The sequence below is a fragment of the Panicum virgatum genome, chromosome 6N, assembly GCF_016808335.1.
Source record: "Panicum virgatum strain AP13 chromosome 6N, P.virgatum_v5, whole genome shotgun sequence".
Classification (NCBI taxonomy): domain Eukaryota; kingdom Viridiplantae; phylum Streptophyta; class Magnoliopsida; order Poales; family Poaceae; genus Panicum; species Panicum virgatum.
The window spans coordinates 40,600,080-40,625,023 of record NC_053150.1 but is presented as its reverse complement, the minus strand read 5'-3'; the positions used below and the strand labels follow the sequence as shown (position 1 = coordinate 40,625,023).

The window sequence follows — 24,944 nt, the reverse complement described above, 5'->3', positions numbered from 1 at the left end:
TCTCAGAAGGCCCAATAGGTGATTTCTTCCTCTTTTTCGCCTTTTCATGCTTCAGCATCGCATCTTCTTGGAGGATAGCTTTACTGACCAAGTCACTGTAGCTGGTAAATGTTCTCACTGCTAAACGCATGAGTAACTCGGCATTTAACCCTTTCTGGAAATAATCTTGCTTCTTTTCATCGGTATCTACGTGATGTGCAGCATATTGTGCAAGATGATTGAAAATGTTAGCATACTCCATCATTGATTTGTTCTCTTGTTTCAGATTTAGAAACTCCTCCACTTTCACTTTTATGAAACCTTCTAGAATATAATGTGCCCTAAAAATCTCTCTAAATTTGAACCAGGGAATCTGTCTCTCTGTTGGTTGCATAGCTAAATAATTGGCCTACCATATCTTTGCCGGCCCTCTCAGCTGTTGCGCGGCAAAGGCAGCCTTGTTCACTTCTGTGCAATTAAGAATGCCAAACTTGTCCTCCATAGTGTGAAACCAAGCATCTGCCTCAAGGGGATCATCGGCCTTGTGGAATAGAGGTGGTTGGGTGGCAAGAAAACCGACGTAGTCAGTTTTTGCCGGTGGTGCTTGTCGACCTCTGCCAGCATTGCTTTGCACCAGTTGCCTCAACAATTCGGTCTGCTCATTGTGGTCGGCGATAAGAGTCGCAATAGCCTGAGTCAAGGGGGGAGACGGTGGTGGCTGTGCTCCTTGACCCTCATTTCCACAGTTATCAGTGTTGTTATTGCCCATCTGCAAAAGCACCATCCCTTGGTTAGCCATTCCGCTATCGGGACTAATCCATGCAAATAAAGAATGTGCATAATTAATATGAACACACAGCATGAATCGTTCCCTTCACGATATGGTTCACCAAGAGAACAAAATGGTTTGCTTCAGTTGAAACCGCATCTAAATGGTTGAATAGCAGGTTGGTAACTCGGCTAGCTATAACGTCGCAGTCTTAAGGTTGCACAGCTATTAACTACGAAGCGACCAACCAACTCGAAAATGCAAGATGCATGCACATTCTATCGTTCTCACCCAAACAATTACCAATATGGTATACGAAGACGACCAGTGGCACAATTACGTACTCCCCCTATATGTACTAGTCGGTCCTACGATCAAGGATTCATAACGTGCTTACGTAGTTAGTGTTCCTGCAAACAAACCAAGCCAACAAGAGAGAGATATAAATATCCATTTCTGGACCCTTCGTGCCAGCACACACGAATGCCCCCATGTGTCCTACGCCACACGGGTAACGCATATGCATTTTCCCACATATTCACACATACATTACCATCCACTATAGAGATGGCACCCAAACGTTCGACGCTGAATGGGCAGCGCTGCATACATTACCAAAGCAACGTATTCACTTCCCGTACAAATCGCCTTACGGGACACCCAAGGGTACACGTGTCCCAAGGTACATGGTTATGACCAACTACATAACGAGTCTTCACCTCGTAACATTGCCTTACGAGATGGCCATAATCACAATCACACGGTAAGAAATCCGCACTCCATATCAGGCGGCAGATAGCGACAGGCTCATTTGAATTGAGCCTTATCACCTCCTCGTATGCTCAACATACGGGACCCGCGCACGTATGAAACACGTGGGCTATTATGAGGACTATCAGAATACTCACCTTGCTTACCTCAGCGTAGGTGCGTCGTTACAGGATAGTAGTTGTGCATAAAAGTAAGGTTTAACGAGAAGTAAATGCTGGAAGTACTGGAATAAAATAGATACTTAGATGCCACCTAACTTATAGAACATAATTAGGGCATACGAACTATCTACTCTATTCCTTAGCGCCTCTAACGTCAACTTTTCGAAAACCCGAAATTTTGGCAAAACAATGTTTACTTAACGTAGTTAAGTACGCCAGTAATCACCCCCAAGTGCAATTAGCTCTGATGCCAGCTGTCACAGAACAGTCCAAATAATACCAATCAAGTGCAATAATTAACACTTAAACTCAAACCAGAATTACTGCACTCAACCAGTACACTCAGACCGCCTGCTGTAACCAGGATCGATTACACAAGAACTCTCGCCAAAAGACGAGCACAAATGATTACCGGCAACAAAAGCGTTCAAAGTCAGTTACAACCCGAGTTTAACAGAAGCACCAACTTAAACTACAAAAAGAGTTTACAAGCCAGTTTTACAATTCAAACCTCAGAGTTCAACCGCAGCGGAAAGTAATTTAGAGTTAAAAACAAGCTTCAAAACAAAACGATAACCAACGTCGCAGACAAAGACGAGCTTCACACCTTGCCCACTGATGTGAGGCTCACCTGCCCGAACTTCATGGAGAAGACGGGACCCACTCGACCGACCAACCCGGAGGAAGTGGTTGACCGATTCACGAGGCGCAGATCTCTTCGGAGTCCTCTGGAACGCATCCTGCTAAAATATATGGCAACAACAAGCCTGAGTATTCTAATACTCAGCAAGACTTACCCGTCCGTGGGTATACTTAGCACAATAACTAGACATGAAAAGCTTTTTGGCTCTAGAGTTTGTTTTGCTGAAAAGCTACTAATACTGGATCCTTACTTGCAATATTTTAGCTCCATTTAAGTTTATCAGGTACCAACTAGATTTGCCTAAACATCTAGAGCACGCATGGTTGATCACATTATCTTTTCAGTTTACCACAGCCAACATTCTCAGTTCAAACTCATTCCACTTCTTTACTACGATGTGACAGAGAGATCAAGGTTCTCATATCCGCGAGTCACGGCGAATCGATTCGATTTAACCTTGCAAGGTGGACCTAACACACACGTCACATATAGGCCCCGTCGGACCCTACGTGGCAACCCTTCACATATGCACACCGAATAACCGAACTGCCCTGCGACCCGGGACTGCTAGCCCCACCGATACCATCGAAGGGTCAGCCATGAGTTTGTGTACTAGCTCCACTGGTGAAGACAGTATCAAGTCCGGCTACCGGTGCACATATGGTACTGAGCTTACCGATTTCGACTACCTCCTACTTCCGGCATGTGGTTAGTACTGTTCAATCCTCGATCAGTAGTGCCAACAACGGTACGGTCCTCAATCGACACAGGCGGAGGCTTACTTTCCATAACTTCCATATCCATAACCAATCCATCTGCGCCCGGTCTCCATTTTTCCTTTCTTTTTCTCAAAGATTCATTTTCCAGTAACTTTTTCATAAGTAACACGACCTATATCTCGCGGGTGACAGGAATCACTCGTCTTCTACCGAATCCTAATTAAGCATTGCAGTACTAACGACCTGTATACTAGTAGAGTGACTGAGGAAACCTAGGGATCATGCATCTAAGGTTCCAATCAACTCCTAGAAACTTAAATGCACAATAATTATATAACAATTATTGAATACTGAAATTAAGGGTTATGCACCGGGGCTTGCCTTGCCAGTCAGCGGGGTTAGCGACTTCTGGACCTGGCTCGACGGTTGCTTCGGCTTGTGTTTCCCCTGCTTGCGGCTCCTGGATCGGCTCAGCGACCAACTCGTAGACGGCTTCGCTCGTGACATCTACACGTAAGGAAAGATGCCATGCACTAATTAAAATGGGGCAATGAAAAGATACAAGCGATCATGATGCAAAGATAGCACCGAAAGGAAGATTATTTGGCAGCGCAAAAAGAAAAACTGCGGCTAGGAGCGAAACACGAGCAGGAACTCAACTTGCCGACATGAATAAATCAACAAAATTTTACTAGCATGGAAATACGTTGGAAACACATGCAAGAAAAATTTATTAACAAAATTTGAGAAAAGAAAACATTTACTTTGCTACTAGTTACAATAAATCGAGCATAAATGGATTTGCAACACACGCAAAGCTTTTACCCACAGAAATTTTTCAGTGAACTACACGTACAAAAAGTGATTTACTAAAAAAATTTCATAATTTTTAGATCAACAAAACAACCGGTATTAAATAAACTATCTTAAACACAAACTGAATTTTTAGCAGGGGCAAAAGCGACATTTCCCATGGACAAGTATTTTTCTTGTGAAGATCTCGATCTAAGCAACTCAAAAAAAATTTAGTTTGCATTTTTCTAAATTTTGTATGAATTGTTATGCATTTAAGAAATTCAGCTGAACTAATGATTTTTGGAAAAGAAAACCTAAATAGGAGCTGACAGCTGGGCCCCACCCGCCAGTGGGAGGCCCAGCTCCCGGCTCCCCTGCTCTGCCCTCCGCTCGCACGCACGCCATGGCCGCGGCAACAACCAGGCTCGGCCGCGGCGGCGGTTTCCGCGGGCGGGATCCGGTCGGCGGTGCGGTGAAGCAGGCCCGCGGCCAGGGCGGCCGGCGGAGCGGGGCAAGGGCGCTCGCAGGGCAGGGACGACGGCGCGGGGCACCTGCGGGGCGACGGCGGCAGTAGCGCAGGGGCGCACGCGGCGGCGCGGCGGTCCGGCCCAGCCGTGGCTGGCCGGCGGCGGAGGCGGGCCGTGCGCGCAGCTAGGGGCCCAGGCGACCCTCGGGCGCGAGGCGGCGTCGCACAAGGCCACGCAGAGGCGGCCCGCAGTGGCGTTCCACTGGCGGTGATGCTAGAAAGGGAGGGGAAAGAGCTCGGGGAGGACGAGTGACTCACCACGAACCCGTTCTTGGGGTCGATTTGAGCGGAGGGTGGTCGGAGAAGCGGATTGACGCGAGGGAGGCGGTGCTCGGGTTGGCTCCAATGGCGGCCGACGGTAGGGTTAGGGTTTCGGCCAACTCGGCCGGGGAAGAGCTCAGGTGAGGGTCGGGGAAGGTGGAGGGGGTGGTGAGGGAGCTCAGGGCGCGAGGAATCGAGAGTGGTTCGAGCGGAGCTGACGGATTGCGGCCGGCGGTGGCGAGCGGCGCAAGCTCGCTAGAGCTCTGCTCGAGGAGGACGAAGGCCGGGGGAGGAAGCGAAATTGGTCCTGGGCACCCGGGATGGGATGAGGTCGTGAGGTACGACGAGGCGGTGGTGGCACGGACGCCTAGGATGGCCGGCACGTGGGCACGGCGTCGATCTCGGCGTGTCACACGTCCTACTCTGCTCCACTGCCGAGAGACCGAGTCGAGTCAAGCCCGAAATTTGACGGAATTTTGATTCAACTAGAAAATTACTAAACTTGCTTAGGGATGTAATGACCCTCTAAACACCAGAGGTGTTACATATGTTATCCCAGGTTGCTGCTAGAAATCCTTGAAGCTTTTATGACACATACCTTGTACCAGCCGTGACTAGGGGGCAAAGAATTATGCAACGAGCCTTCTTTTGCATAGGTGCTTATGTTAGAGCATTTCAATGTTGTCTTCCGGTGATCTGCATTGATGGCACATTTCTGACTGGAAGGTATAAAGGTCAGATACTCACCGCAATCGGGGTAGATTGCAACAACCAAATAGTTCTGCTCGCATTTGCATTTGTTGAGAATGAGAACTTAGACAGTTGGTATTGGTTCCTTGAACGAGTGAAGGTTCATGTTGTTGCTGCACATCCAGATGTGTGCCTTATTAGTCATAGGCATGCAGGTCTGCTGCAATCAATACTGAAATTGCAACGTGGAACTGCGACAACGCCTCCATTGTGGCCCGATGTCCAAAACAGGTAGTGTATTAGGCATATGGGTGCAAACTTCTATGACCACTTCAAGAACAAGGATCTTAAGAACCTATTTAAGAGGTTGTGCACCCAAAATCAACAGAGAAAATTCAATGCATTGTGGCAGATGCTTGATCAGTTGACTGCAGAGCTAGTGAAGGTAAGGGCATCAGGAACAGGCACGAGTCAGGCTGCAGAGGCTAGGGATTCAATTGAGAAGCCATTTTCACACTGGATTCGAGGTGCACCTAAGGAGAAATGGTCATTCCTTTATGATACCAACGGTATACGGTATGGTATTCAGACAACGAACCATGCAGAGTGTTTCAATATGGTTATGCGTTCTTGTCGTGCCTTTTCTCTTGTGGGAATTGTTGAGTTCATCATGTATGGGTGCATGAAGTATTTCAGAGAGCGTTACATGGCTGCAAGCATAAATATCAGCAACTCCCAAACTCAATTTTGCAGAAGAGTGACACAATATATGCAAGAGAAGATTGAAAAGGCCAAACTGCACCGCGTCATATCGACAGGTACAATGGAGCATAGATTTGAGGTTCTATGCAAGGATAGAACTGGTCGTGGTATCCGTAGAGATAGGGTGGTACAGGAGAGTTTGATTACAGTAGATGGCAAAGCCTTCTGCACCTGCATGAAGCCTAAGTTATTGCATTTTCCATGCTCGCATCTCATTGCGGCATGTGCAGAGTCTGGGTTGCAGCCAGGAGTATTTGTTTCACCTTACTTCAGCAAGGAAGCAGCTGTATCCACATGGGGACATGAGGTATATGGGGTTGGAATAGTGGGGCCTTTCATTTAGGATAATGAGAATAAGATGTTTATTCCTGATCCAGCCACTAAGAAAGGCAAAGGCCGCCGTCAGACACATCGTATTCGGAATGGTATGGACGAGTCCGAAGCAAGCAAGACACAAAACCGTTGCAGCCAATGTGGAGCATTGGGTCACAACTACAAGAAGTGTCCTCAGAATGCAGTTCACGATGTTGCTGACGTCGGTGCTTCCGGAAATCCCAGAGATGGAGCACCTCCTACGTTCAGACGACCATCAGCGAGAATTGCTGGTGGAAGGCATTCGGTGTCATGATCCACAATTGTATCGAACATATTTGTAATATGTAGTAATCGTGCGTCCAGTTTGTATGGAACATATCTGTAATGTATAAATATCATGCGTGGAGTTTGTATCGAACCTATCTGTAATATATAGTAATCGTGCGTGGAGTTTGTATCGAACCTATCTGTAATGTATAAATATTACGCGTCCAGTTTGTATGAAACATATATGTACCTATGTGTTCTCACATATTTTTGAATGCAGGTATGGAGATGGACTCCTTGCTAGACCCAATTATCGACTCGAGCCACAGGTCTTACTTTGCAGCTGTTGAGCACCGAGCCCTAGAGGTGCTACGTCATCGTCCACCCGGGGAGGCGATCTCTATACATCACGATTGGTGTGACAGGTATGTTATGAAATATTTTTGTTTATCACTTATGTATTCGTCGGTATTCCTTTGTTTCGACAATTTTGTTTATTGCAGGTTACGTGAGGCCGGTCTACTGACTCTGAGCCATCTTGTCGAGGTTGGGCCTATTCAGCTCGACCGATCCCTCCTGACGGCGCTTGTTGACAGATGGAGGCCGGAGACACACACGTTCCACCTCCCGTGTGGGGAGATGACTCCTACGCTGCAGGACGTGGCCTACCTCCTCGGCCTTCCTATCGTCGGGGAGGCTGTAGGTCCGCGTGTGGTGGCGGCCTCGTGGAAGGATGACCTGGAGGCCCGTTTTGCCCTGGTTGACCGTGTGGAAGAAGCAGGTCCGATCAACCCGCACCCGCAAGCAGCAGGTCCTTCGAAGACCTAGTTCCTACAGTTTATAGTACATATTCATTCCATATATAAATTTAATTGTTACAATTCACATGTTCCATTGTCAGTTGAAACCATTAATCTTAATTGTTTATGCAGCCTGCCCTGTTGGCTGCGGATGCCGACGAGTACAGTGTGACCAGATCACTGGAGGTGTACCTACATTGGTTGTTTGGTTACATCATGTTCAACAACACTCATGGCAACTCGGTCGATAGGATTCTCCTCCCGTATGCACGGGAGATTGCGGATGGGGACGAGAATGTACCGCCCTACAGCTGGGGTGAGGCGGTACTTGCAGCCACATACCGTGGACTCTGCGACGGCTGCATGAAGACACATGGGAACGCTATCCTGGTAGGGTGCCCACTACTGCTACAGCTTTGGTCGTACGAGAGGCTAGCCGTTGGTCGGCCCATGGTCAGCCACGAGCCTTACCACGGGGGCACGTACGGCGACGAGGAGGACGAGAGGCCCACTATGGGAACTATCTGGATCTGGCGTCAGGTACGTTCGCAACAAATCTAATTTTGTTATTCATTGTTACATGATTCATTAGCGCACTTTTAATTTTACTTATTCGGAATGCAGAGGTCCTGGGCGCATGCGCATGTTAGACGCGCATATCCTGAGTTTGTTTCGGAGCTCGACATGCTGATGCCCGAGGACGTTGTCTGGGAGCCTTACAGCCCAGAGGTTGTGGCTACCCGTGCACCAGCAGGCCTGTCTCCGCACTGCTTCGCGAATGCGAGCCTGTGGCTTACTACCGCCATCCTGGTTTATGACATCGCGGTTGAGGCATATTGCCCCTGGAGAGTCAGGAGATAGTTTGGGCAGCGCCAGGAGTTTCCGGTGCCCACCGCGTTGGAGCGTGTCAGTCGCCAGGACCACAGGTAATTATGAATGAACTTGGCTCATACATTCGTGTCGAATCTAATGATTCTTCGTGGTCCACTTTTGTAGGTTGTCAAGGAGTGGCTTGCCGTGCTCTGATGATTGGCTCACCAAGATGCAGCCGTGGGTGGACCAATGGGAACAGGCAGACGAGCACTTGGTCCATCCAACAGGACCACACACAGACAGCTCCTTTAGGGCTTACCTCACCTGGTACTTACCCCGAACTCGGGCTCGTCTGGTTTATGTTGACACTCACCCGCAGCCACACCAGGCGAGGCCTCAGGATGGCTATACCCAGCACCACGTGGAGGCCTCATGTGTTTCTAACTGTACCTTTACTGAATGGATGCAGTTTCGCCTTTGCAACATGATGTTGACGGACTGCTCGATTTACCTGACGAGGGTAAGTGCCGGATCCCCAATGACCCAGTTTGAGCAGACAGAGGCATAGTCGAGGCAGCGTGATCAGTTGCGTCAGGTAGTGCACAACTTGGGAAGCCGTGTGCAGTACGAAGACAGCCACGGGTCGTACCAGGCCTCGTCATCGTTCCCGTGTCCGTCGACCGTGCACGGGCCGACGTCGCAGTTCTTCCCAAGTGCAGGTAACGTACATATCTCTTTAAAATTAGATCAAGTGTTCCTACATATTTACTAATATCACATACAGGATACGATCTAGCTACTGCGTTCGGCCATACTGGAATGTTTAGAGGGACAACACCAGTTGGCGGACCGTATCCAGGGATGGTATCGGGGCCACAGATACCGGTCTACACAGGTTAGTTTATGTTTCGTATTTCGGTTTCTACAAGTCATGACGAAATACACGAGCGTACGCTAACATCCACATTTTATGCGTAGGATTCTACCCCGATGCGGGCGCCGGACCTTCTTCTTCCTCCTTTCGACCAGATAATGAGGGCTTCACCTTAGACGACCTCGACAGCTTGACTCCAGAAGAGCCTGCCGCGCAAGGTGACCCCGATGTCTTGGGGTATTCACAGCTAGGAGGAGCACCACTTGGGATCTCTCAGCAGCAGACATCGCAGCCCCTTGCGCGTCCTGAGCGACAGGTGAGGTCTCCGGATGTTCTCACCTACTACGAGGGCCATGTCCATGCCCAGCAGAGGGCTAAGAGGGTCCGACGCCCTAGGGGTGGTTAGATATATCTGATGTTTGTATCTCTGATGTTTATTTGTAATGAGATAGCTGTGGACCGCTTATTTGTATCCGATGTTTATGATTGTGCTAGTTTACTTGTCATTTGTTTCTATAGATACTATTGATGTGAACTTGTTATGTTTGTGGGTTCCATAATGCTCGTGAAATAAGGGAAGTTCTTGCGAATTTTTTCTGTGATTTAATGAAGGACAAGTTAGGTGCGGTAGGAGTTAGCGGTCGAGATCCTGCCGACGATGATGACGACTACACGCTCGAATAGCTCAAAATAGGAACCATAGTGTATCTAGCTGCGAGTACGAGATCACAGGTTGCCACTGCTCAGCACGGCGATCACGGGTTTCCCAAATATCGCATTCTTTGCCCAGACATACGTGACCCAATAGCAGTGCCCTTCCACCATTTCAAAAAGATGTGACAACACGGCAACCACACCAGCTCACCTTCAAAGCAGTCTCTCTGGCGAGGACTACGGACCTGTCATTCTACAGCGAAGGTCTGTGGCGTGTAGTGGGGAAGGCGGCATCTAGGCGCGATCGACCGAGCGGCAGCAATGCAGCGCTGTGAGTCTGCATGCACAGAGATGCATCGAGTAGTCATTTCGAGAATCGAATCTAGCTTTTTCAGTGTTAGGTCAGCTAGCCTCTTCACTGTGTTGTCATGTAGGCTTTTAGGTGCATTTACACTCCACACTCCGGGTATCAGACTTTTGTGCGCCTATAAATACTCCGAAGTTTGTGAACTCCCAGCAGCACTTAAACACCAAAGCTCATTGTATACCCAATGTCTGGAGGTGGGTCTAGCGGGAAGAATTACTACGGTTTTGGGAAAGAAAAAGGGGGAAGAAAGGGAGACCCCATAATATGGGAGGGGCCTCTTGGACCTGATTCCTTTCCGGAACCAGTGTTTGAGTTTCCGCCACAGCACAAGAGTGAATTTACCAATGAAACTCCTCTTCGACAATACGATAACCGTAGAGAACCGTGACCAAAATGCAGATATGGTGAGGGCTGCTTAGTGCAGATGTGCACTGACGGGATGGATGGCCGTCGGCGTTTCTTTAAATGTCCACACGCATGGGTAATACTCGGTTCTTTTATTTCTTTATCTACAATGAGACACCTTACATGAAATTTGTTTTGCAGTCTTCCGATGCTCCAGAAAACTGTGGTTTTACTAGGTGGGTCGATCCTGCACCAATTGATTCTGTTCAGGAGTTCATCGAGTACCTCCGGATAAAGATCTTTGATCTGGAATGCAAGGTGAACCATTATGAGGAAGTGAGCGAGGGTAACAAAGACGATGAAGTTGATGATACCAGCAATGCTGCCGGTTCACATGATGAACCATGCACTATTCCTTACTGCAACTGCCCTTGCCACAAGAAGAAGGGCCCTGCGCCTCCGGCACCACCGCCTGCACCACCTGCAATGGGAGGATACTGCGGAGAAGGCTCAACGCAGTTTGCTGTATGGGGGTACGGCTACTAGGACTACCCTAGTGCTAGTGACATGCTACATCATTGTGTTTGTTCTGTTTTGTTTTTAAAATTACCTAAGGCATGTTAGGTTAGTCCGGAATCTGTTTACCGTAGTTTGCAATGGGTTCTGCCATGCCACTGCATGTGTGATGTGTGTTTCATTATCGTTGTATTATGATGTAAAATTTGATGGTTCACATTATGTAATGCATTTCTTAGTTCTTATTTCTTATCGTTATATTAATTAAATGTGTGCTTTTTAGTATTCTAGTGACATGAAAAGCTCCGAGGGGCATGTCCGTGCCCAGCAGAGGGCTAAGAGGGTCCGACGCCCTAGGGGTGGTTAGATAAATCTGATGTTTGTATCTCTGATGTTTATTTGTAATGAGATAGCTGTGGACCGCTTATTTATACACTTCAACGTTCACCTCTGATCACTCTCGTATTTTCCATTACATACAATAGATGGTATGTTTATACTTCGATGCTCCATTACGACTAAGTACGATTCAAACTCGACATTATGTACATGTCCAGTGAATGCAAGTTAGGTACGAGACATACATACAAGCATAATACAACATTAACAATACTAAATGCGAATACATCTTAAACCGATGAACATCATATGTTATAGATCATGGCATGAAATCATCTAGGTCGTCATCCCAGTTGACAGATGGTGGTGCTGCAGGTGGTGTAGTGTGGCTCGACGAACCTCTTGGCTTTCCCTTTCTCTCTTTTCTGGATCTACGTTCATGTAATGGGGAGGAACATCATGTGTTGGAGGCCATGATTTGGGGGGCATGAAGTCATCCATGTCGTCATCCCAGTTAACACAAGTTTGTGCTGCAGGTGGTGCAACATGACTTGACGAACCTCTTGGCTTTCCCTTTGTCTCTTTTCTGATTCTAGGTTCATGTAAAGGGGGAGTAACATCATGTGTTGGAGGCCATGGTTTGGGGGGCATAAAGTCATCCATGTCGTCATCCTAGTTAACACAAGTTGGTGGTTGAGGTGCTGAAGCATGACTCGACGAACCTCCGGGCATCTGTTCTTGCGCAGGCCAAGTACTATCACCCGAAGATCTTATCCACCTCCTTCGTCTAGTTTGCGGCATAAGTCCACCGAAGATACATACCAATTTATGAAAATTGGGTATCGTTTTGTTAATCAACTCCGTGTCCTCGGGGTAATCCTAGCATATAATTAAAAAACAATGTTACTGTTTCATAAATATGGATTCGAAATGACGGACGGGATTACAACTGAATGAGAGTTACCTTAATGTGCATCTCATATACCTCTGGCCGCATCCATATCTTACAATAACTTTGTAAGAATCCAATGATATTAGGATGATTCGCTAGTTCACATACTCTCATGTATATCTTCCGACGTTCTAGCAGGTGTCCATTTACATCTTGCGTCGTAATACCTCGAAATAATGTGAAATCTTTAAACTCTACTACTTTGGACAACACCATCTCTATCGTACCATCCGCTAACGGATCCAACTTCTTACTGATAACAAGATGGGTCATGATATCAAGTATTATACTAGATTTTTCATCGGTCCATGAAAATCCTCCACAATTGGAGGCAGTCATTGCCTTATGCTGCAATATCAATAAGGTACTTTCATAATTCTATTCTAATTCATAATTAATTTAAAAATAAGTCTGTAATAGTACTGAAATTGTAATACTAAATGAGTGTTCTAAAGCACCAAATCTAATTCAGCTAATCCGCTAATTAAATTAAATTGTTATACAATATCAATGGATTCATACGGAAGTTACCGGTAGATCACAAGTACGGAATTCGGCAGAGCTTCGCTGCTTTTCTTCTCTTCACCCCTCTCTTTTTTCCAGAATTTTTAGGCTCAAATGACAAAGGAAATGGCGGCGTATGACGGCCAGGGCTTATATAGGGGGAGGGACCCTGTCGCCCCTGGGGTGGGCGACAGGCCCCTTGCATTTTTTTTTGCCCAGGGACCTCGTTGCGAATTTGAAAAAAAATTACACTTAGGGCCTGTCGCCCTATGGGGGGCGACCGGGGGTATTTTTAAAAATTTTCAAAACGGACATATATTTTTGAAATTTTGATTTTTTTAAATATAAAATATAAAAAAGCGCCGCCAACAACTTGATTGCTGCCGCTCCCTGTGGGCTGGACAAAAGTCAATGTGGATGGGTCCTTCATTGGCCAAAATGGCGCAGCTGGCATTGGGGCTAGCGGCAAGGAATTCATCGGGCCAGATCTTATTTACGCCTGGCGAGTACTTTTTCGGTACCTGAATGCAGAAGATGCAAAAGCGTTGGCGTGTGCCGTGTGCGTAGGGTTGAAAACAGGACGGGAAAATACCATCCCGACCGGCATCGTATACCGACTATCCCGTTCAAATATCTTTTTTACAAGAAAAATAGGAAAACGGAAAAAAAATCCGGGGAATCCGGGAGCGGAAGCGGTTGAGGACTTCTCCTGACCGTTTTATCGTTTCCTGTATTCGAGCAGAAAAATCCCGCGATATTTTCCCGCATTTAGATGACCAGCCCACGAATCATGCTCGGCCCAGCTCCTAGCCCACCAAGACACCGAACCCTCGTGGCCTCATCCCACCCACCATCCCACGACACCCGAGTCAGCCCCTTGATGCCTCCCCGCCTGCTTGCCGCCGCCTCCTCCCTAGGCCGCCGCCGCCGGCCATCGACGCGCCCGCCTCCCCGGGCCCCAGCCCCCAAGCATCCTCGCGCGCCCGCGCCAAGGCAGTCTGCTCTGCTGCTCGCCTACTCAGCAGCTCACGCTCGGAGTCGGAGGCGGAGTGGCCGGCGCCCCCGGCCCCCGCGCTGACGGCCGCGGCTGCAGGGGCTAGGTGGCGGCCAGGGCCTGTGCTGTGCGGGCGACCAGTCGTGCACTCCGGCGCAACGGTGCTCCAGATCCGTGATGTCGATGGTGGCCATGGCGTCCGCCCAGCTGCACAAGCAGCGGCTCCAGACGGTAGGCATAGCAAAGCAGGAAGTGAGGTCCTTCTTCATCACTGCAGACTGCAGATGTGATTAGATCTCAGAGCTAGTTATTGCCCACATTCCGTTTCAGCAAATTTCATCTATTTCTCTTGTGCCTAATGGCTATTGTGTTAGAACTAAATTGTTTGAGCACTGCTAAGTGCTAATGAGGAAGCACAGCAGAACTAGCAATCTATCACACTATTGTGCTGAGCAGTTAGTTCGTCCAAAATTGCATGTGCAAGTGATGCTAGGTAGGAGAAGGCCACTGTCACCAAGCCTCCAATGTGCGTAGAGTCTGGCTTCTAACAGCGGTTCTGTACTTGTCAGCCTGTGCGATGCTTGAATGCTTCGTTATGGCTCTTGTTTGAATATAACTTATGTATAACTGTAACTATTTTCTATTTTCTCTAAGCTTAATGTTTGAAGTAGTTACATGTATTTTCCCGTCTTGAGTGTCCGATTCCCGATCGTAATCGACATGTTCCTGATTGAACAATTCCATTTCCGATATCCCGTAATACCGATTTCGTTTTCCCGTCCGGCATTCCCGTTTCGGTTTCCGTTCCCGATCAAAAAATGTGGTCGTGGGAATGGTTTAGGGGTTTTTCCGATCGTTCCCGACCGTTTTCATCCCTACGTGTGCGGAAGGCTCGGTGATATTTGACACAGACTGCACGTGGAAAGTTCAAGGGACATATTTAGTGGAAACTACAATTTTCGTGAAAATTTATATAAACCACGACAAGAAAGTCGTTTAAATTTACCAAAAAAACCACACATGTAGATGATATGATGATACACAGTCTTGTAAAATATCTTGTCCAAATTCGACTTCGTTTGTGAGATAAAAATAACAAATTTCTAAATTTCAAGCTAGAAAGCTGTCCAAATAATTTGTTAGAAATTTATTATTTTTATATTTTACAAACGAAGTTGAGTTTGGACAAGATATTTTATAAAATTGTGTATCATCATATCATCTATATGTGTGATTTGTTTGGTGAATTTAGACGATTTTTTTACCGTGGTTTGTACGAATTTTCACGAAGATTACGATTTCCACCAGATATGTTCCCTAGTTCAAATGCCTAACATGTAAAATGGACATATCATCTTTGCTGAAGCCAGAGAACAGAACCAGCTGCTGGACAATTGGTCCATCACACCCAGGCGAGAAGGGTAATTCAGTTGCACATGAACTTGCACATTCAGCCAGAGCCTGGTGTAATTCCCACGCTGTGGTCTGGCAAAGTCGAGCACCTGCATGTCTTGGACCTGGTCGAGAACGAATGTAATCCTGCTACTGCTTAGCTAATAAAACCCCGTTTTCACCCCACAAAAAAAAGAATTAGCGTGCGCCTGTACTTCTAATTCCAGTTAACCAGCATGCACGATTGTAGAACATATTACTATAACATAACCTTTCATTTCTTCTATTTACGAATGGCATCATGTATTCATACCTTTTACTGTACTCTGTACATATGCCAACCCTCGATCAGGGATCAGCACATAGTGATCCTACCTCTCTCAAGTGAAGGATAAGAGAAATAAAAATGAACAGTTCTGCGAAAAACTACCTCTTCGGTGGCTGAAGAGGAAAACTGCGAGAAGAGATGGAATTAACTTAATCAGATTGATACAGCACTGTCGGGATTCACGCGGTTCAGACGGACAGTGCCCAGAATGTACTCAGGCAGCTCTTCCTCTTCCTTTGCCTGCAGAGATAAAGCTATTATCACGCTTCATGTTATTCAATGTAGAGCAAAATGAAGCCTTGCTAAATTCATAAAACAGAGCATGGTATTCGTCATTTCTTGAGCATTCAATGAGGTTTTTCCTTGACAAAATCCAAGTCTAAATTAGGCAAACATTAACAAACGGGTTTCAAGGTGTGGTCTTTGTTTTTCCTGGTAAAATGTTGGGAACATTCAATGAGGTTTTTCCTTGGTGCTGGAGCTCAAAAAAGTAGATACAGTAAGTTGTGCAGGTATCATTGTGGTAGATGCATGAATGTCTGTGAAAACGAGAATATAACTACAGTAGATGCTTGTGAAATCATACTTATCATAATCCAGTTAGGAATTGAAAGGTTTAAAGGGAAAATGATAAAAGCACATAGTTCTTTCAGTTCTGGCTTGTTAAGTAATAAGGACCAAGGAGTACCTCAATAAGAATAGCAAGATCAACAACAATGCTTGTGACATATCCCAATACTAGACCAATAATACTCCGTGCAACAGAAGATGAACCAATGTCGACATCTATCTGCAAAGCAAATTTCCTTTGTAAGGCCACTGTGATACTCAAATTAAAATAACAAAATACGGTACAAAAAATAGGAAAAAGAGCAAAGCTAAATACAATAAATATCATTATTCATTTATTCGTCATGTGTACATTCTAGTTGTTTGGCGTTGAAATTTGCCAGCAGGTTATTTTGGATTATTTGAAATTTACAGTGAAAAATAGCTGTTTTTTTTGGAAAAAGTTCAATTTTCTCTCTTAAAGTATAGCCAAAGTCTGAATAACTCCCTAAACTATAACTTGTCATAATAAAATTTGTGTTTTTTGTTTCTCCATACACAAGTTGAATTTTAATTTCAAATTTTGCTGGGTAGTAGTGGCCTCCTGAGGCGCTGATGCGTAATGGGATTCTTGAGCGGGTCGATAATGATAAGAGAGGTAGAGGTAGATCTAAACTGACGTGGGATGAGTCGGTTAAGAGAGACCTTAAGGATTGGAATATCTCTAAAGAGATAGCTTTGGATAGGAGCGCTTGGAGACTAGCTATCAATGTGCCTGAACCTTGAACTTATTTCTTTCGGGTTTCATCTCTAGCCTACCCCTACTTGTTTGGGAAAAAAGTCTATATTGTTGTTGTAGTGGCCATCACAATGCATATTAAAAAATTGTTATAATTTGTTCATCGTTATTTTTCATATAATTTGAACTCCAATGATTAATTTATTATTAAATATCCTATCAAAATAATGATAAAAAATATAATGTATTTCTTGTAACATGTATTATGATGTGTACTACCATCTTGTGAAAATTTTCAACTTCAAACTCCACCTATGCATAGAGAAATGAAAAAGACAAATTGCATTAGGGGGTAATTTGAACCAAAGGGCATAAAATGAACCAAACGATAATTTACGTGGCTATCCGGACTTCGGCTATAGTTGAAGGGAGTAATTTAGAAATTTTCATTTTTTTTAACAACTGAGTACCTCCAGAAAGTTATCTTGGCGAAAATAATTGCACGTTACTGCTTTGCCCAAAAGGCAAGCTTTCGTTCCAACTGCACGCTTTACCATCCAATAGCCCTGAGATCATTTCGCACATGAGTTTAGATGAACAAATTATCACATCCAATGGTAATACGATACATCAACTAAGACATGCATACCTCAACAATGCTTGGAATAAGTTTAAATCTGGCATCTCGGAACGCATCAGTTCCATCAATGAACCTACCCAACAAAGAATCCTTGTTCACTGGTCTTTCTGCTGCGTAGTACATAACCAAGTTATAATTTGGTTTCGCTGGAACCTGCATGTTTATCCTAGTCAATAAATCACGTATCATGTCATCCACAGAAAAAGGGATGACAGGTACTCTCAATGAAACATGATACGATGGTTTGCTAAGCACAAAGCCAAACTATAAATTTAGACAATATAAGAAACTCATAACTGTAAGTACCTGCAAATTTACAACCAATATGAAAGGAATCTTCTTTGCAGCTTCTGACTGTAATGTAAAAAAACAGAAAATTAGGCACACATGAACATGCATGCTAAGTCATAAGAGTACAGTATAATGGACAAGTTCCTCTTGGGCCTGCATGTAATTACACAGCAAGAGTCCCTTAGGGCAATGTCATAGAGACACTAGATGTAGTTTCTATGCATGCAATGTCATATAGACACTACCCATAGAAACTATATTCCAATGGTTAGTGTAGGAGAGAATAATGAGATGTATTCCTCCAAACCATAAAAGGGTGGGATATATATAGATCCTATACATGGGCCTCTATACATGGGCTCACATATACACCAACACCCCCCGCAGTCTGAACTACCGGCGCAGCGGTGTTCAAGGCTGGACAACAAGAAAGCCAACACCCCCCGCAGTCTGAACTACCGGCGCAGCGGTGTTCAATACTGGACAAGAAGAGAGTACAAGTAGAGTACAAAGGTCAAATGCCCCCCCCTCGGCAGCCACAACTAGCCACCGGCTACGTTGAGGCTGGAGCGAAACTCCGAGAAGGTCGAGGAGGGAAGTCCCTTGGTGAAAATGTCAGCAAACTGGGAGGTAGTCGGGACATGGAGTACCCAAACATCGCCGATGGCGACTCTGTCGCGCACGAAGTGTAGGTCGATCTCCACATGCTTTGTCCGCTGATGCTGGACGGGATTGGTGGAGAGATACACGGCGCTAACGTTGTTGCAGTAGACGAGCGTGCTCTTGGCGAGCGGGCTATGAATCTCCGCCAAGAGTTGTCGTAGCCAGGACGCCTCCGCCACGCCGTTAGCGACAGTCCGGTACTCCGTCTCAGCACTGGAGCGGGAGACAATCGGCTGCCGCTTGGACGACCAGGAGACCATGTTGCCGCCCAGGAAGACGGCGTAGCCGGAAGTATAGCGACGAGTATCCGGGCAGCCAGCCCAGTCAGCGTCGGTGTAGACCACCAGCTCAGCAGAGGACGAGCGGTGAAGCATCAGGCCGAGGTCCACAGTGCCACGGACGTAGCGGAGGAGACGCTTCAGCGCAGTAAGATGTGACTCCCGGGGATCATGCATATGGAGACATACCTGCTGAACAGCGTATGTGAGGTCCGGCCTGGTGAAGGTGAGATACTGCAAAGCGCCAGCCAGACTCCGGTAGGCAGTAGGATCAGCCACCGGATCACCCAGATCAGCAGACAGCTTCGCCTTTGTGTCGACAGGAGTGGAGCAGGGCTTGCAATCAGTCATTCCAGCCCGCTCCAGAATATCGAGTGCGTACTGCCGCTGGTGAAGGAGAAGGCCAGACGGGCGAGGCTCAACAGTGACGCCCAAGAAGTGGTGGAGCTGACCCAGATCCTTCATAGCAAAGTCCTGCTGCAGAGAGTAGATGACACGCTCAAGCAACTGCTGACTGGAGGCGGTGAGCACAATATCATGAACATAGAGCAGCAGGTAGGCAGTGTCATCTCCACGGCGATAGATGAACAGAGAAGTGTCAGCCTTGGCCTCGGTGAGCCCCAAAGTCAGCAAGAACGTGGCGAACCGAGAGTACCAAGCCCGAGGAGCCTGCTTCAGACCATAGAGGGACTTGTTGAGCCGCAGACCATATCCGGACGACTCGAGTCCACAAATCCCGCTGGCTGACTGCAGTAGACTGTCTCTGACAGAGTGACATGAAGAAACGCATTCTTCACATCCAGCTGGTGCACAGGCCAGGAGCGAGAGAGCGCAAGCGAGAGGACCGTGCGCACCATAGCGGGCTTCACCACTAGACTGAAGGTCTCATCATAGTCCACACCAGGCCGCTGGGTGAAACCCCGGAGAACCCAGCGAGCCTTGCAGCGTCCAGATCCACTTTGCCACCAGATTGCCACCAGATGGACGCGGCACGAGGTCCCACGTCTAGTTAGCACGGAGAGCCGCGTACTCCTCTTCCATCGCGCGACGCCAGTGAGGATCCGCCAAGGCGTCGCGAACAGAGGAGGGTACCGGAGAGACCCGCGGCTCCCCCTTGGTGGCAGAGTCGCGGCCGGAGACGCCATCCGCCGAGTCACCATGGGATGGACATGTCGAGGATCCCGATGAACGACGGGCGGGTGGTACACCGCCGGCTCGGCTCGAGAGCGAGGCGGCGGAGGCGGCGGTGGCGACGGCTTCGGTGTAGGCGTCGCAGGAGCCTCCGGAGCCGGAGGCGGCGCCGGTGTCGGTGCCAACCGACGCCGGTACACCTGCACCGGCTGAGCGTACCGCAGCGGCGCCGGTGCCGAGCGATGCTGGTACACCTGCACCGACTGAGCGTACCGCGCAGGTGCAAGAGGAGGCACCGGTTGAGCATACCCGAGGCCGCGCACGGCACGACAGGAGGTTCGGGGATGGCGCGACTGCAGGCACCGGGGCCGCGCGTGGCGCGACAGCGGGCACCGGGACCGCGCGTGGTGCAGCAGGGGTCACCGGAAGCGGAAAGGGCAGACAGGTAACGGTGGATGAACCACCGGATCAGTCGGAAACAGAGACTCCAACTCGGGTTCAGGAGAAGGTGTGGAGGAGGTGGAGTAGGGGAAATCCGACTCGTCAAAGACGACGTGTCGGGAGATCAGGACGCGGCGAGAGGTGAGGTCAAAGCATCGGTACCCCTTGTGGTCAGGGGAGTACCCAAGGAACACACAACGAGTCGAGCGGGGCGCCAGCTTGTGAGAAGCGGTGGTGGAGGTGTTAGGGTAACACGCACACCCGAAGACCCGAAGGTGGTCGTAGCGAGGAGGGGTACCGAAGAGGGCGTGTTGTGGAGTGGGAGCAGGAGAAGCAGTGGATGGAAGACGGTTAAGCAAATAGGCGGCGGTGTGGAGGCTCTCGGCCCAGAAGCGCGGGGGCAGAGAGGCCTGGATCAGAAGGGTGTGCACGACGTCGTTCTTCGTGCGAATCATCCGGTCAGCCTTACCGTTCTGAAGAGAGGTATACGGACAAGACATACGCAGCTGAACACCCCGAGAGAGGAAGAAAGAACGGGAAGTGGAGTTGTCGAACTCACGCCTGTTGTCACACTGGACGGCCTTAACGGTGAGGCCGAACTGAGTGGACACCCAGGCAAAGAAGTGAAGAAGGGTGGGGAAGGTCTCAGACTTGGCCCGTAACGGAAAGGTCCAAGAGTAGTGCGAGAAATCATCGACCACCACCAGATAGTACTTATAACCAGAGAGACTAAGAACAGGAGAAGTCCACAGGTCACAGTGAACAAGATCGAAGGCATGCGTCGCATGCGAAGAAGAAGAGGAAAAAGGAAGCCGAACATAACGATCGAGCTGGCACGCATGGCAGAGGTGCTCAGCAGGAGCCCTAGTACCAGGAACATCAGTACTACGACTGAGCTGAGCCAGAACGTCGTGGCCAGAGTGACCAAGACGGCGGTGCCAGGTGGTGGAAGACGGCGTTGCGGCAAAAGCGGCAGACCAAGACGGCCAGGACGAAGAAAAAGGCGAGAGTGGTGTAGCGGAAGAAGGAAGGCGAAGGGTGTAAAGGAGCCCCGTGCTGTCACACCGGAGTAGCGGACGCCGGAAGGCCGAATCCTTTACAGTGAGGCCAGAAGAGTCAAACTCGATGGAACAAGAATTGTCAGCTGTAAACTGACGAATGTAAAGAAGGTTATGAACCATCTGAGGAGCAACAAGGACATTGGGAAGACGAAAAAAGCCAGGAGCAAAACCCACGGCAGTGACAGGAAGAAGGACAAGAGGGGTGTGGGGGTCGTCATGTGGGGTGGTGTGGAAGGAGGCACCCGAGTCGGCAATCCACTCGGTGCTGACCGGCGGCGTCCCACCCGTGGCGCTGAAGGACTGCGCCAGTGCGGCCTGGTCCCACCCCCAGGCCAGGTCGGTGGCTGGCTGGGTGGAGCGGGCGGGGTCCAGAACGGCGCGAACGGGGGAGCAGCAGCGGCGAGCATGGCCGCCGGCTGAGGACGAGGGCCCCCCCTTGACCCTGAACCGGCCACATCGGGATGCGCCCTGGCCATGGGGCGATGAAGGATGGTCAGGGCGTACCTCAAGGACCAGTAGCAGGAGTGGGAGCCGGAGTCGGGTCCGGAGTGTCCCGAGCACCACCACCACATCCGCTCCACCGACAACGCCCTCGGCTTCCTCCACCTCCGGTCTGGCCGGTGAGAAGAGCACCAAGGAGGGGGTCGGGCGCGTGCAGGGGCGCGGGCAACGCGGCCGTCTCGAGCGCGGGCGCGTGCACGGGAAATCTGGCAGTAGGGGCGTGGGCGGCAGGCGCGGTGGCCTGCGCGGCGGGCACAACGGTGCCGCCAGGGACGCCGGTTCCCAGAGTAGGTGAGGTCACGGGCGGGCGCTCGACCGCCACCGGACGCGGGGACCCCAAAGCAGGGGAGGTCGCGGGCGGGGCAGCCGCGGCATCCGTAAACTCTGGGCTCATGCAGCGAACCGCAGCGGTCTGCTCGATAGCAGTAAGCGCGTCGAGCTCGCGTCGCAGGGCACGCCAAGCCGTAGTGGCAGCCTGGGCGGCGGCGGCTGGGGCCGCACCCACGCCCACGCCCATGACGGGAGCAGGGGAGGTCGCGCATGGCCACGGCGCGGAGGGCGCCCACGCGCCAAGGCCAGGCTCAGCAGCCAGCGGCAGAGCAGCAAGGCGCTCACGGTCAGGCGCACACGCGCTCGCAGCAGCAGCAGCAGCGGCCGGCGCCAGGAAGGCGGCCGTGAGGACCGGCGCGCTTGAGGTGCTAGCAGCAGCGGCCGGCGCCAGGAAGCCCCCCCCCCCGCCGCGCGCCAACAGGGGCGGCGGCGGCGGCCGGGGGCTGGGCGGGCCGAAGCAGGGACCAGGAGGGCGGCGCGGCTGGAGCAGAGGAAGAGGGGGTCGCGGTGTCCGGCGGCGACGGCTGGGTGGCGCCCAGAACAGAGGAGGCCGCGCCCCCTGCGCCCCCCGCGCCCGAAGTAGCGGCGGCGGCGGCAGGGCCAGGCAGGGCCACGGCGGCCGGCGTCCACGCGCCCAGAGCAGGGGTGGAGGCGGCGGCCGGCGTCCACGAGGGGTCGCGAGCAGGGCCCAGCAGCAGGGGAGAGAGGAAGGGGAGGGGAGGGAGGAGAGAGGAAACTCTAACCCTAGGCTAATGATACCATGTATGAGAGAATAATGAGATGTACTCCTCCAAACCCTAGAAGGATGAGATATATAGATCCTATACATGGGTCTCTAGATGGGCCTCTATACATGGGCTCACATATACACCCTCTCTTCTCTCTCCTTTCATATCCCTATCCCCCTTTTTTCCCTTTCGTTCTCGCGTAGACATGGTTTCTTCCATGAGAAACCATTTCCATCTCTCGCCTCCTTAATTCTCTTGCCACCTCATCAAACTGCTTACATGGCAGGCTATTTAATGCCATGGAAACTATCCTAGGTCAGTGGGTTTGGACTGTCCTTACAAACTAGCATTAATGCTAAAAAAGCACTAGCACTATTGGTGATTATACAATCTTCTGTGTTTTTTAGCTTATTAGGGCTACATTGGTTCACTTTGAACTAGAAATTGCTTCCATGCATTGCAAAAGGGCAATGAAGCTTACGATGATGTTGAAGCTCCAATCTTATCTAACACCATTGATAAATAGGGAAGAAGATAATCAAGATGGTCAACAAAATCAACAGTCCACGCCAACATGCTATACAAGTTTATCAGCAAGAGATGAAGTTAAACTAGTGCTAACATTTGACTAGCATAACTTTAAACTCCCTCTAGAAATTGAAGCTTCCAGAAACAATACAGATAGTTCCTAAGATCTATGAACTAACAGGATGAATGGTATGTACCTCCTCTGTTCCAAAATGTAGGTCCTTTTAGTTTTGTGGAAAGTCAAAATTTTCTAACTGTGTAAAAAATGCAAGTTTTTCTGCAGAGGACAGTGAAGCATTGATATACTTGTATTTTATTGGCTAAGAAGAATCTGAAAAATCAATGCAATCACAAAACTAATTCTAACATTAAATGAATTCCAAAAGCAGCAACTGATGCCCATCACTGCAGAATATTGGTAATGCTTATCAAACTTGTTTACCTGCACAAGGCTTTTGGGATGCAAGGCAACAGAATCAAAGCGCTCATCAACCTTGAACCAATCAACCGCAATGAGCTTTAGAAGAGGATCCCCACCAACCACCTGTTTATATGCCAAACACCACGAGATGTCACAAATTAGCCTTGAAACAAAGACACTTGTTATATAGAACAATGTCTGGCCACAATGTGATTACTGATTGATTTCAGGCCTTCTAGCTAATGTAAAATAAGAAAACAGATGAAGGTGAAGCTTCCACAATATAGCAAAATAAAATAAGAAGACACTTGTTATTGATTACAGTTCACAAGTCACAGGCAACTCAATAAGAAAAGTAACAGATCAAATTTGCATCGGTTCACATAATAATGCTCATATATACTTATTAAACAAATAATTACTTGTTATCATGAAAGCAACATTTTGTATACTACAGACTTCTGCTCCGGTATTCTAGGTGAACCATGATTTGGTACTCTTTTTAAATAGCAGAGAAATAACTTTGCTTTGTTTCCACAATTTGGTTGATTACTTACTGCATATAAATTGTAATGGTCCATCATATGATCATACCTTGGTGTAATCTGTCAAGTAAGTCTTCCCTCTGATCATAAACTTCTCCCCACCAGGTGCACTCCAAGAATTAGGGTCATTTTCACTTTTCGCTCTACGAAGGGTGCCATGGAAGTGGCTGGGGTCAGCAGTTACTGGACTAGAATTCGTAACCAATTCACTATTCTCAACCAAAGCTGTAGGAAAAAATTGAACCATACTTAAGATTTAATGGGAAACAAAATCATTGCATTGCATGAATGATGACTGAAACAAAAACTAAACTAGGAAAAGAAGCAAAGTTGAGAAGGACAGAAAAGAGACACTATAGTGAACTTTATGTTACAACTGGGACTAGTCTGGACATATATGTACAATTATAGTGAATTTTATCTCCCTAGTTTCTACTACACTAGTACATTTCAGCCATGACCATAAAGGAACATCAATGCACCAATACAAACACCGACCAGTGTTCTTTTTTTCATTGAAATAAAAGTACTAGCATTATTTACCAATATAGAGCCTATTCAT

General features: G+C 48.4%; 1 protein-coding gene across 4 annotated transcripts in view; it reads right to left on the bottom strand.

The window, feature by feature from the left end:
- Nucleotides 1–15,464: 15,464 nt before the first annotated feature.
- Nucleotides 15,465–24,944, bottom strand: part of LOC120677756 (protein ENHANCED DISEASE RESISTANCE 2-like) — a 33,695-nt gene continuing 24,215 nt past the window's right edge. Inside the window, exons 16-22 of one of the 4 annotated variants that reach the window (XR_005676439.1) lie at nucleotides 24,432–24,607; nucleotides 23,859–23,960; nucleotides 17,771–17,818; nucleotides 17,474–17,630; nucleotides 17,295–17,390; nucleotides 16,225–16,326; nucleotides 15,465–15,776 (exon numbers count right to left, since the gene is read on the bottom strand). Coding sequence is in view for 1 of the 4 variants with exons in the window: in XM_039958939.1 (XP_039814873.1) it covers nucleotides 15,690–15,776; nucleotides 16,225–16,326; nucleotides 17,295–17,390; nucleotides 17,474–17,617; nucleotides 17,771–17,818; nucleotides 23,859–23,960; nucleotides 24,432–24,607 (755 nt within the window). In the remaining 3 variants the exon portion in view is untranslated. Of the gene's footprint in view, nucleotides 15,777–16,224; nucleotides 16,327–17,294; nucleotides 17,391–17,473; nucleotides 17,631–17,770; nucleotides 17,819–23,369; nucleotides 23,466–23,858; nucleotides 23,961–24,431; nucleotides 24,608–24,944 lie in introns of those variants that run through there. The other 3 variants (XM_039958939.1, XR_005676440.1, XR_005676441.1) reach the window with 3 other exon arrangements.